We start from the raw sequence: 14023 nt of genomic DNA on the forward strand, positions 1-14023 counted from the left end.
GGGTTTTCCCCAATAAACCCTTCCCCTTAAAAAAAAAAAAGATTGGTTGAGGGGTTGTTTATGCCTCTTCATCAATGGGTTCCTTCTCCATCTTTTACTTTCCTTGCTTTTTATTTTTTAAGTTGATGGAATTGGCTAGTTTACTGAGTTTCCTCGTGTTCTAAATTTGCTGGTCACATCCATGTCGTATCATTTAATATGCTTTTTTGTCCATTTTATTTCGTGTAGACTGGTTGCAGATCCAGAGGCTTATTCAAATTCAAGTTTAGTGTTTTTTCTCCTTTTTTAAATTTTTAAGTATTTTTGCTAAGACTACTTCATAGGTAATTTGTAAACTCTTAGAAGAGGTAAAATATTTTCTAGTTGTTTATCTTCAGTGATGTTTCCAGTCTTGATTATTGTATTGGTCTGTTAACTCATTAACTGTTCAAAGTGATTTTTCTAATTCTATCTTCATTTCTCCCCTTAATAGCTAGAATAACTCTATAAAAAGAAACATTTCCTCATCAACAAGTTGGTTAACTTAGAGTTAGCAATTTTTAAGGAAAGGCAAGATAGGTGATTGATGTTTTTCTCTTTGTAAGTTTTTACGATAATGAGGTTTTTCACTAGCATCTTCCATAGGTGAGTAGTGAGGATGTTGTTTTTGGGTACTATAGTGTTTCATAGACATAAATATAAGTAACATACTTTAATTCATTATACTCTCTGAACATACTGTCTTATTTTGGCCAGTGGGAACTTTATTCAGGTTGATTCCTGAATCTTTCTTTCTTTCTTTCTTTTCTTTTTTTTTTTTTTTTTTTTTTTTTGACAGGCAGAGTGGATAGTGAGAGAGAGAGAGAGAGAAAGGTCTTCCTTTGCCGTTGGTTCACCCTCCAATGGCCGCCACGGCTGGTGCGCTGCGGCTGGCGAGCTGCGCTGATCCGAAGGCAGGAGCCAGGTGCTTCTCCTGGTCTCCCATGGGGTGCAGGGCCCAAGCACTTGGGCCATCCTCCACTGCCTTCCCGGGCCACAGCAGAGAGCTGGCCTGGAAGAGGGGCAACCGGGACAGAATCCGGCGCCCCGACCGGGACTAGAACCTGGTTTGCCGGCGCCGCTAGGTAGAGGATTAGCCTATTGAGCTGCGGCACTGGCCTCCTGACTTTTTCTGACATGACCTTGGTAGTTAACTTTCTTGCTTTCTAAAATGATGGAATGTTCTATATTTTGTGCCCAGATCTGAAATTAGGCCTTTCTCAAGGCAGTTTCCTTTTGTGGGAAATGACATTTTGTTTCTACCATCTGGGTGCTAGGCTTCTGAGTTCATTGTTTTATCTTTTTTTGATGAGCAAAGCTAGGAAATAGGCATTTTTTTAAGTAAAATACTTCCAGTTGAAATTCAGATGTATTTTGATTGTCAAAAATATCGTCATCATTATCTCATTTGATTTTTCCCTTAGTACACATTCAGTTGTCTCAATAATATCATAACTACTGATGTTTACCAATAATAGTTTATACTTGGAATATATTCTGCACCCTGTCTTATACTTTAAAGTCACATGGAATAGTTCAATACTTTGTGGCCAGACCACTAGTTAGATATACAGTTAAGGTCATTTTGTGTAATTTTACTCTTGATTATTTTAGTAGATATTCAAACATTTTTTTAAAACATTTTATTTATTTTGTTGAGAGGTGGAGTTAAGACAGAGGGAGAGACTGGTTCACTCCTCAAATGGCCGCAATGGCCTGAGCTGGGCTGATCCGAAGCCAGGAGCCAGGAGCTTCTTCCAGGTCTCCCATGTGGGTTCAGGGGCTCAAGCCCTTGGGCCATCTCCCACTGCTTTCCCAAGCTATAGCAGAGAGCTGGATCAGAATTGGAGCAGCTGTGACTAGAACAGGTGCCCCTATGGGATGCTGGTGCTGCAAGCAGAGCCTTATTAGCCCACTGCGCTGGCCCCTAAACTTCATTTTATAATTATGTAAAATATTTTCATGGTTCCAGCATCAAATCTCATATCAAGTTATATTCAAAATATCTTTCCCATTGTCTTTTCAACTCTTTTCTCTTTCCCTCCTACATAGTATGTATACACACTCTCTCTCTCTCTCTCTCACTCGTGTATTTTAGTGTGAGCATTCTTATATACAGTCAGATGTTCAGAAGTTAGATTTAAAATATAATAATGTTGGTAAATTTTTGTTTAGATCATTTTATGTTCTCATCCCTCTTTTAATTAAAACTTAAGAACTTCTTTAGTAATGGAGAAAAATCTCATCTCTAGGGTGAGTGTTGTGCTCAGAAGGTTAAGCCACTGCTTAGGGCCTTTATCTTACATGGTAATGCCTGGTTTAAGTCCCAGCTACTCCATGGTTTGGATCTAGATTCTGCTAATGCCCCAGGGAGGCAGCAGATGACAGCCCAAGTACTTGGATTCCCGCTATTCCTGTTGAGAGATCTGGGTGGAGTTCCAGGCTCCTGTCTTTGGCCTGGCCCAGCCCTGGCTGTTGCAGGCATTTAGGGAGTAAACCAGTAAATGGAAGCTCATTCTTTCATTCTCTCTCTCTCTCTCTGTCACTTCATCTTTCAAATAAATAAGTAAATAAACAAATTTTTAAAATATCTTATTCCTGAAGAACATTCATTTAGGTTCTTTGGGTTTTTTGTTTGTTTTTATTGTTGTGGATAGAATGGGGCTATTTCTTGCACATGTGTAATTAGCACTTAAAAGTTTTTTCTTTCTTAACTGCTTATGATTTCTTTATGGGTTGTTTATTAAAAGTAGTAATGATTCTAGGTGTTTTAAAAATTCTGAATCGGGGCCGGCGCCGCGGCTGACTAGGCTAATCCTCCGCCTAGCGGCGCCGGCACACCAGGTTCTAGTCCCGGTCGGGGAGCCGGATTCTGTCCCCGTTGCCCCTCTTCCAGGCCAGCTCTCTGCTGTGGCCAGGGAGTGCAGTGGAGGATGGCCCAGGTGCTTGGGCCCTGCACCCCATGGGAGACCAGGAAAAGCACCTGGCTCCTGCCATCGGATCAGCGCGGTGCGCCGGCCGCAGCGCACCAGCCGTGGTGGCCATTGGAGGGTGAACCAGCGGCAAAGGAAGACCTTTCTCTCTGTCTGTCTTTGTCTGTCTCTCTCTCTGTCCACTCTGCCTGTCCAAAAAAAAAAAAAAAAATCTGAATCGGTTATACTTGGGATCTGCATCAAGAATCAAGATACAGAATTTTTTCTAAATTTGTATATTAAATGATCTGTATTATAGGATGTGATAAATATTTGATTTTTTTTTCTTTTTTTACTTGACAGAAGTTTTATAAATGTTTATTTTCTTTAAAAAGTAGATCCTCCCCCTGTTTGATTCTCAGATACTTTGTGTTATGTAGAAGCTTTTGTTTTAATGACCCTTACATTTTTGTAAGACTCAGAAGGTCATTCATTATTCAACTTCTGGCTGAAGGTTTGAATTTTAATCTTTTTTTTCCTTTATTCTTCAGGTTTACAATCTATTAATCACATTAACAGAGTAGTAAGCCATCCCACACTTCCTGTAACAATAACTGCTCACGAAGATAGACACATCAAATTTTTTGACAATAAAACGGGTAAGCAAATTTTTTTCCGTATTAATAATATTGTAAATTGGAGATTATTAGAAAGGATTTAATATAATCATTTAATATAAAGGATTTTATATGAAAAAGTTTTGGCTTTGAAATTGCCAAATGAAAACATTTTAACTCAGATTTTTGCTTTGTTTACTATAGTACACTTACGTATATTTAGTTTTGTTAAGTATACATGTGTTGTTACCTTTTAGGATTTCTTCATATCAGTCAGTTAAATATAATTTTTCCCATTTGAATGTTTTCCTTCATATTCTGTTATAAAGTAATGCAGCAGAAGTGGTCTTTTTTATTTTGACATTTCAAATATGTTCTTAAAACTATTCTGAATGGATCAAATGATATAGTGAACATTATTTGTTATCTTCCCTGTATTTATTTTTATAAGGAAATTTATCAGTTGTATTGAAGTCACACCAAATTCCCATTTAGCAGTGTGTGTGTGTGTGTGTGTGTGTTTCATCTGTTGAGATAGCTTTGAATCTACAGAAAGTCATGCTGACTTTCAGGAAAAGTCTGATAGCCAGAGGTTAGTTTGAAGAGAAGCTAAAACAGGGTATTGAAGAATTTCCAAATAAGAAACTGAAATATTAATTATAATATCATAGGGCATCAGATTATCAACAAGACCCTTACATAAGCGTTTCACACAGGGGCCCAGAATTATAGGTTTATCTTCGAAGGTTATATAGGACATGACAACACTTTTCAGTCTTAAGAGTCTTACATAAGATCTTTTTGAACAGATAATACTTTCATGGGCAGATTCTTTTTAACTCAGTAAAACAAATTGGGAACAGAATGAATATTCACAGGTCTACATATTGCACAGGAAATAAGATGCACATTCATGTGGATGTTCTCAGTTTAACACCTTATCAAATTAATTCTTTAGGCCTCTTTTATGAAGCCTAAATATCTTCCTCTGCTGTAGGAGCACAGAGGCAATTTCCTTTGTTTCTTTTTTGTAAGAATCTATTTATTTATTGTTTTAAAATTTATTTATTTTATAAACAGAGAGGGAGAGAGACATACATAGAGCTCCATCTCCCATCCTCTGGTTACTCCCTAAATGCCCACAACAGCCAGGTCTTGGCTAGAACTCAATTTAGGTCTCCAACATGGGTTACAGTGACTGTTTGAGCTATCACCTGTACTTGCTGCCTCCCAGGGTGAACATTAGTAGGAAACTGAAATTAGGAGTGGAGCCAGGACTCATTCTCCAATGGGATGCAGGTATATATGCCAGTGTCTTAACCTCTGGACCATATACTCATTGCTCTTTTGTGTTTCTTAGAAGATAGATGGCTTTTTATTAATGAAAATTTATACTTGGAAGGGTCAGAAATTTTGGTAGCTCTGTTAGATGCAAAAAGTAAGTGTTTATTTAGCCCCCCTTCTCTGCTCCACCCTCTCCCATCCTCTTAGGACCTCTCTTCTTCCTCCTTTCTTCAGCACATTGAGTTACATTAAACTGTGGATTATTTCCAGATGAGGTGTTCTGAAAGAAATCCTTATCTGAAAATTTGTATGTGTTTAAATATGATAAACTAGACTACACCCATAAGTAGTGTTACCTGTTAGCTAAATTGTTAATTGAATGTCCTATCCATTGGCTCTGTGGCACAATGGATAGGGCATTGGACTTCTAGTGAGGAATAAATCTTTTTTTTTTTTTCGGACAGGCAGAGTGGACAGTGAGAGAGAGAGACGGAGAGAAAGGTCTTCCTTTGCCGTTGGTTCACCCTCCAATGGCCGCTGCGGCCGGCGCGCTGCGGCCGGTGCACCGCGCTGATCCGATGGCAGGAGCCAGGAGCCAGGTGCTTTTCCTGGTCTCCCATGGGGTGCAGGGCCCAAGCACCTGGGCCATCCTCCACTGCACTCCCTGGCCACAGCAGAGAGCTGGCCTGGAAGAGGGGCAACCGGGACAGAATCCAGCGCCCCAACCGGGACTAGAACCCGGTGTGCCGGCGCCGTTAGGCGGAGGATTAGCCTAGTGAGCCACGGCGCCGGCCCGGAATAAATCATTCTAATAGCAAATGTATTTAGCATTTTGTATTCTGTTTTCTCTGTCATGTATCTAAGATATTGTTTCAGCATTCTGGGAGTTGTTACCTGTGGGGTTGGAAGGAGATGTGTGTGCCTGTGTGTATTCTCTCACTCACACGTGCATGCTCAAGATGAGCCTGGCTAGAAAAGGAGTCTTTATAGAGTGGGGTTTTGAGCTTTGTCTCAAGGGATGAGGAATTTTTTTGCTTTTTGTTTAAGTGAAGAAGCTAGTAGAAAGTTGCACATCAGGAATAAGATAGTGTAACCAGAGTCTGTGTGATAGGAATTTGTGCTAGAACAGAAATTTCTTAGAGACAGAGCCAAAAGGGTAAGTCTGGATAAGGAAAGTAGAATCTCTAGAGGAGATTAAGAATATTGGATTCCGTACAGGGTTAAGAATATTGGATTTTGTTTATGCTATGTGCTGTAGGAACCACAACCAATGGAAAAAGGAAGACTTTTCTTTCTGTCTCTCTCTCATTGTCTAACTCTGCCTGTCAAAAAAAAAAAAAAAAGATATTTGAACAAAGGTTTGTACAATTAGTTCAGAAAGATTGCAAAGTCACATTTTGTGCTACCTAGTAGATCCTTGGCTTCAAATGATTTAAAATTTTTAAATTCTTCTGTTTATTCCAAAATGATCCTCAGGACGTTATGACTTTCAAATTTTGATAAGGGGCACTAATTTGAGTTGCCTGTGTTGTGCTTGAAAGACTTAGGTCGTGAATGATTTTGGGGAAAAGCATCATAAAATTTAAGACTTTCCAGGAGTTGTAGGAAGAAGGTCCTAAGTTAGTTATGGAGTCATTCTTCCAGCAAAACTTGCTGAGTATCTGCCATTCTTGAAATGAAATATGTTATTGATTCTTGGTGAACAAAACGGAAATCCCTGTCTTGTCCTCTTGGAGCTACAAATTAGTGATAAACTGTTTACTCTGTATGAGACATTGTTCTACATGGTTTGCATATAGTAACCCATTTGCTCTTTTTTTTTTTTTTTTTTTTTTTTGACAGGCAGATTGGATAGTGAGAAAGAGACAGAGAGAAAGGTCTTCCTTTGGCCGTTGGTTCACCCTCCAATGGCCTCCACGGCTGGCACGCTGCGCTGATCCAATGGCAGGAGCCAGGTGCTTCTCCTGGTCTCCCATGGGGTGCAGGGCCCAAGCACTTGGGCCATCCTCCACTGCACTCCCGGGCCACAGCAGAGAGCTGGCCTGGAAGAGGGGCAACCGGGACAGAATCTGGCGCCCCGACCGGGACTAGAACCCGGTGTGCCAGCGCCGCAAGGTGGAGGATTAGCCTAGTGAGCCGCAGCGCCGGCCACCCATTTGCTCTTGTAATACGTACATAAGGGTTTCACACATGGCCTTAAAGGACTGAAGGAAATTACATGATTTATGCACAGTAGGACACAATTGCAGGCTTAGGATATAGGCATTGTGGCACAGTGAATCAACTACTGCTTGGGACACCCATACCCCATATGGGAGTGCCTGAGATAAGTCCTGCTTGTACTTTTGATCCAGCTTCCTGCTAATGTGCACCCTGGGAGACAGCAGATGGTGGGTCAAGTAATTGGTTCTCTACCACTCAAATGTGGGAGACCCCAATGGAATTCAGGACTCTTGCCTGGCATAGCTCTGACTGTTGTGAGCATTTGGGGTGTAAACTAGCTGATGAAAAGTAGTTCTCTAGTGCACGCATATGCCTTCTCCCTCCCTCTCTCCCCCACTCCCAAGTGAATGAAAATTTTTTGAAAGTTGCAAGTGAGGATTCAGAGTCATGAGATTTGCTTCCATAGTTTACATGCATCTTTATTTCCTCTCCATTTCATAGAGACCCACAATATGGATTAGCCAATTAAAAGGGCTTCAAGTGCTGGGGAGGAGAGAAAAGGTGACTATGTGTGTTTTCTCTTTTCTTCCTCAAGTATAAGAGGAAAAAAGAAGGTGGCAGAGTCATGAAAGTTACTATAAAGAAGTTGTAGGTATTTGTTGATGAAGAAGGGGTCAGGAGCTTTGTGACATAAGTGGTCCCAGTGGAGCCTACCATCCAACTTGGTGTGCAGTATTGCATGAGTATGTCTTCATAAATGGTCCATTTGATGGGATAATACGTTTCGAAGAGATCTTTCAGATTTTTTAGTGACTTTGTGACTCTGTGGACAAGGGTAGACACTGGGTTGACTTAATGTGAGCATTTATTTAGTGAACAGGCAGGAGTGCTAGAGTTAAACTTGGAAAACTGCATCACTGTTGAAGAGAAGAGTACATTGAGTGTTAGACGACAGGTTTGGTTTAAGACATGTTACATTTAGGAGACACTGGATTGTTCTCAAGAGAAAAGTCAAAACTGGGTGAATGAGAGTTACCATCAGAAGCGGGTGTTAACACTCAGCAGTGGATGCCTTATTGGGTCCCAGCTCAGCACACACCAGGGGAGGCAGCAGGAGAAGGTTCAGAATGTGGGTCCGCACCACCCATATGGGAAATCCAGGTTGAGTTCCAGGCTCCCAACTTCAACCTGGTTCAGCTCCAGATGTTGTGGGCCTTTGAGGAGTGAATTAGCAGATGGGAGCACTCTGTTTCCTTTATATTTCTGTCTGCCTTTCAGATAAAACATTAAGCTGATGCCATCATATATGTTATCTTTTGTCATATTTGACCATTCGGGGGAAAGCTAAGGGTGCTTGATATGAAACCCTTAGTAATTGAAATTACTGTCCTGGTGGTCAGTAATTTCATACTCTGGGTTCTTTTATAGGAATATTGAAAATGGATTTCAGAACTCATAGAAGGATCATGTTTTCCTCAGCAGTCTAAAGAAAGTATATTAAGTGAATTTTCCTCAGGCTACCAGAAAAGTTCTAAAACTATCCTATTAATTTTAGTGTTAATAAGAAATAGCCACCTGTGGTTTGAAATAATGAGGTTTTGTTTTTAAGGATTTATATATTTGGGGTAGGTGGTGTGGTACAATAGGTTGTTGAGCCACCGGCTGGGGCTCCTACACCCCATCTTGGAGGGCTAGTTTGAGTCCTAGCTACTCCACTTCTGATAAACCTTCTTGCTAATTCACCTAAGGAAGGCAATGGATAATGCCTTGGAGGCTTGGGTCCCTGCCACCCACGTGGGAGAGTTATAACGAAGTTTCTGATTTTGGCCTGGCCCCACCCTTACTGTTTGAAGCATTGGGGGAGTGAATCAGCAGGTGGAAAATCTCTCTGTGTGTCTCCCCCCCACTCCTCTGTTACTCTGCCTTGTAAATAAATAAATCAATCTTTAAAATATTTATATCTTGGGGCCAGTGCTGTGGTGTAGTGGGCTTTCTCTCCCTGTGGTGCTGGTTTGAGTCCCAGCTGCTCCACTTTCGATCCAGCTCTCTGCTATGGCCTGAGAAAGCAGCAGAAGATGGCCCAAGTGCTTAGGCCCCTGCATGCACGTGGAAGCTCTTGACACCTGGCTTTGGATTGGCCCAGCTCCGGTTGTTGCAGCCATTTGGGGAGTGAACCAATGGACAGAAGATCTTTCTCTCTCTCTCTCTCTCTCTCTCTCTCTCTGTCTCCCTGTCTCCCTGTCTCCCTCCCTCCCTCCCTCCCTCCCTCCCTCCCTCCTTTTGTCTTTAACTCAACCTCTTAAATAAATAAATAAATAAAATCTTTTAAAAAAATGTATCTTCGGTGAAGATAATCATTAAATTAGTTTTCCAGATCAGTGTTGTTAATGTCTGAGGAATCCAGAGTAATATCTTTGACATACTCCTATCCCCTTCTCTTTCAGGCGATACATTTATCATTAACCCATATATAAAAAGTAACTTTTTAATTTCTTATTGAGAAAGATTGTTTTTATTTTGACTTTGGTTTATATGGTTTATATGATCTTGAGCCTTTGACGCAACCCAGTTGTCATGTTTTCCAGTGTCTTTCATACACTGCCAAATTTTGTTACACAAATGAGTATAAGAAGCCAGACACGGAAAACTATCACAGGTTGTGTGAGGCCATTTATATGAAGCAACCTGAATAGCCCAGTCTATAGAGAGAGCAGAGTAGTGGTTGCCAGGGACTGGAAGGAGTGAAGAAACGGGGAGTGATTGCTTAAGGCTAGGGAGTTTGCATTTTTTGGTGATGAAAAAGTACTAAGCCAAGTAGTGGTGATGCTGATAGAATTTTGTGAATGTTCTAAAAGCCACTGAATTATATACTGTCAGATGGTTAGAATGGTAAATTTTATGTTGCATAGTTTTTCTGCAATAAAAACAGTATTGCTGTGCTGTGTTGTAGCTTCGGATTCCTAAAGTTAGTATTTCTTCTTTGTTGTATTTAGGTAAAATGATCCATTCTATGGTAGCTCATTTGGATGCTGTTACAAGTCTAGCAGTAGATCCTAATGGAATCTACTTGATGTCTGGAAGTAAGTTTGAATTTCTTGTACTCTACCCATAAGCTTTATAGAAGAATTGATAGTAATAAACTGCTTGTTCTTTTACAGGTCATGACTGTTCTATTAGATTGTGGAACTTAGACAGCAAGACATGTGTGCAAGAAATAACAGCTCATAGGAAGAAATTGGATGAATCAATTTATGATGTTGCTTTCCATCCATCAAAAGCATATATTGCCAGTGCAGGAGCTGATGCCCTTGCCAAAGTTTTTGTGTGAATCAGCAAAAACTCACATCATAGCAAAAGATTTGCTTGGACAGAAAGAGGGTCTGCATCACTGCCATCAGAAAAGGTTACTGATATGACACTACACGTGATCGGCCTGGGGAAGGCTGTTCGGGGCAGGTCGAAGTTGATGGAAATCACATCTTAATGTCAGGCTCATTAATTTAACTGTAATTAGTGTATTTCATGGGACAAAAGGAAAAAAGGACTCCAGTATTTGTGGCCTGTACTGGATACGAACTGAGCATATGTTCTGTTTTTTGTGTTTTGTGTTTTTTTTTTTTTTTTTTTTAAAGGTGTCTATAAGCCAATGTGGAGTCTGATCTTACAAAAAGACTCTTTTTTTGGACTCTGTGTGCTGCCTTAGGGTTAGGAATGTGGTGCTCTTGTTGGGGGAAGTGAGCTCCAAGAGTAGCTGTTTTTCATCTCTTAGTGATCTTCTGTTTATCAGTTGAATGCCACAGATTCCCTTTTAAACTTATTTTGCTTTAAAAAAAAAAGAAAAGAAAATTTAACTTAAAATATTTTAGCATTAGTTGCACAAAATGTTTGGATAAAATTCTAGTTTTTATAAGTCTTTTTATATATTTAGCCTGTCACAACAGTGCTCAAGATTGTATTGAAGTTTGTCTGCATTATACGCCCCTAAAGCAGATCTCACTGACCCGCTGCCCTGTAACCACTTAACTTTCCTCCTTCTGCCTAATACAGCTCAGCTAAGTCCTTCCAGAAAGATGCTAAATCACCTTCATCGTCATATAAATGTCTTCATAAACCAAGGACTATTAAGTATATTAAAATGAAACAATGGGGTTTAGTACTCCAAAGGAACTCTTTAAAAAGAAAAACTAATCTTGGCATCCTATCACTATGTGATATTTTGTACATCTTACTGTATTTACAAGTTTATTTATCAAGGATTATCCATCTTGCTAATGGCCTATTATTTATTTCACTTTTTGTTGGTCTTTATATCCTTTTATTAATGTGCTAAAGGAACCTGTATATCTATTTTGGAACTCTTTGAATAGTCTAAAATAGACTAAAAATGGAATATTTTATAGTTTAAGTTACAAACCAGGGTGGTTCTCCCCAAGATATGTATCTTGGTTCACCATGATTCCAAACAAAACTATCTTGTTTGAAAATATTTGGAGTAAAATTTTATTTGCATTACGAATAGGACACAAAATAATTGAATCAGGATACAGAAATCTGTGTTTGGACTAGTTTTCCCTGTTTTATTTTTTTAGGTGTGCTTAATTTTATGGTGTAACTAAAGATTTTGTTTGTGTGATGCATGATTAAGACAATAAAGTATTTTTTCTAGTCTTCCAAAAAACTTTTCTGATCAGTTTGCAAGTTTTGATGAGTTTTGTAAGGTTTCTGTTTTACAAACTATGAATCATCCAGTTTTTAAGATTGTACCACATAGCAAACATACAGCTGTTGAAAAATAATGTATATAAAATGCATATAATAAATATTAAATTGTGTACCTGTATGTTACTGTTGGCTACATCATTTTGTGTTGAATAATAAAGTGCAATACTTTACTCTCCATAATTAAACTAGGAAATGGAGATGATTTCTTAGTGAGTCCTTCATTTTTATACTGTTCTTTTATACTTTTTACTGTGTATTGATATTCTAGTAATATTAGAACAGTAATATTAAAAATGCCTTTCTGAGTATTTTACTCCATTTTGGGGATTTTAAAAAAAATATGCTATTAAAATAAGCTAGGCAATTCGAAGTAAAACAGCCCCTCTCTCTCCCACAAAGTCATAGAGATACAGTTTTAAGTAATTTTCTTAGACATCTTGTTACTTTATTAAATCTGAATTTGTTAGTGGTGGTGGTGGGCCTCTGTAGGCACAACTTTCCATAGAAAAGTTCAGCAGAGAATAAACTACATTATTTGTTAAACTTATCCTTATAAATAATGCTTAGTATTACTATCTTGAAACCTTTTCCTTCTGTAAGGTAGAATCATCCTCTTTCTTTGAAGGAAATTTCATATGGGCTCAGAACACTAGAAAAATTGTGTGCAGAATTCTATTTGAATACCTGCTGCAGAAAAAAAAAAGCTACACTGTGTGTACGTTGAGAAATTTTGTCATCTATCATGAAAATCCAAGTAGCAATTTCAGTCATTGATGATGAAACATTAAAACTTCTCAAACATTTTTTTACAGGTTGTTTTCTGAATTAAACATTCAACTAATGAACAAAATAAAGAGACAGTTTTCTCATCATTTTTTAAAATTTGAAGTAATTTAAGAAACTTTTCCAAAGCTAGTGTTGTTGCTGGCAGCTGTTCCAACCCAGTGCATCACTGTATAGTGAAATGTGATTATCACTGCAATGCTTAAACTTCACCTCTCTTGGAATGTATTAGAACTGAAATGGATAAAAATTAGTATATATGTTTATTTTTCTCTTACCCACTTTGGTTGTATTTTTCTCTACAATATTAAACTTTTGGAAGAGACTAAAGGAATACAAAAAGAATGTATTTATTTTCATATTATTTGTATGCTTCCATTTGTGATTTATGGTAAATTATGTAGATTAATTTGACTATTAAATATACTTTATGCATAAGGCTTAAGGTTATTTTTATATACAAATTTAATGTGTTGACTTGTTCTCAGTATGTAATTATATTCTTCTCTTTCATGTTTTATTCATGTTATTTTTCTATTAAGTAATCCACTGAAGACCAACATCTCACTTAATGTATTAAAAGTCATGAATTAGGGAGTATTTTACTCCGTTAGCCCAGCAGTTTAGACATCTGCATCCCACATTGGAGTACCTGGGTTTGATTCCTGGCTCCAGCTTCCTACTAATACACACCCTGGGAAGCAGTGAAAATAACCCAAGTAATTGGGTTCTTACACCCATAGGTGACCTGGATTTTGTTCTGACTCCCTTCTTCAGGACACGAGGAGTAAAACCAGCAAGTGAGAGCTCGCTTGCTTGCTCACTACCCCCCTTAAATAAAATTTAAGTTACAAATGAGCTAGCATATTTGCAATTTAGGTGTGTCAAAACTATTTCGTAAAATGTCTTTTTAAATCCTTTTACCTTTTTAAATTTTTTTAAAGATTTATTTATTTACTTGAGAGGCAGAATTACAGCAAGAGGGAGAAAGTCATCCACTGGTTGAATTCACAAATGGCTTCAATGGTGGGAGCTGAGCCAGTCAGAAACCAGGAGCCAAGAGCTTCCTCCTGGTCTCCCATATGGGTGCAGGGGTCCAAGCACCTCGCTGTCCTCCACTGCTTTCCCAGGCCATTAGCAAGGAGCTGGATTGGAAATGGGATATCTGGCACTTGAACTGGTGCCCATATGGGATGCCAGTGCCACAGGCAGTCACTTAACCTACTAGGGCACAGCACAGGCCCCTTTAATCCTTTTTTTACTATTCCCTTTAGTTGCTAACTCTTAATCCCAGTTATTTACTCATAAAATTTACAGTAACTTAAACTTGATTTCTGCTCTTCAAGTCAATAAAAGTATTAGCTTTCCTGGTTATCTGAGAAGCTTCAAAACTCTGTCCTTTATAAAATTATAAAAGGCCTAATTTCTGGAAGCTAGATTTTCATTAAAGCTTAGTGGTTTTTGTTTGTTTGTTTGTTTTTAAGGGATGGTATCCCTGAAAATTTGTAGTCTGTTACTGGAGAA

The 14023-nt window shown here is 38.7% G+C and overlaps 1 protein-coding gene across 3 annotated transcripts in view; it reads left to right on the top strand.

Moving 5' to 3' along the window:
• Positions 1–14023, top strand: part of STRN3 (striatin 3) — a 111694-nt gene that overhangs the window by 95818 nt on the left and 1853 nt on the right. For 2 of the 3 annotated variants that reach the window (XM_008269473.4, XM_008269474.4), the window contains 3 exons: positions 3482–3589; positions 9988–10074; positions 10153–11918. In XM_008269473.4, coding sequence (XP_008267695.2) covers positions 3482–3589; positions 9988–10074; positions 10153–10322 — 365 coding nt within the window. In that variant the 3' untranslated portion in view covers positions 10323–11918. Of the gene's footprint in view, positions 1–3481; positions 3590–9987; positions 10075–10152; positions 11919–14023 lie in introns of those variants that run through there. The other variant, XR_007910212.2, reaches the window with a different exon arrangement.

This window comes from Oryctolagus cuniculus, chromosome 12 (genome assembly GCF_964237555.1).
Source record: "Oryctolagus cuniculus chromosome 12, mOryCun1.1, whole genome shotgun sequence".
In the NCBI taxonomy this organism is placed as follows: Eukaryota; Metazoa; Chordata; class Mammalia; order Lagomorpha; family Leporidae; genus Oryctolagus; species Oryctolagus cuniculus.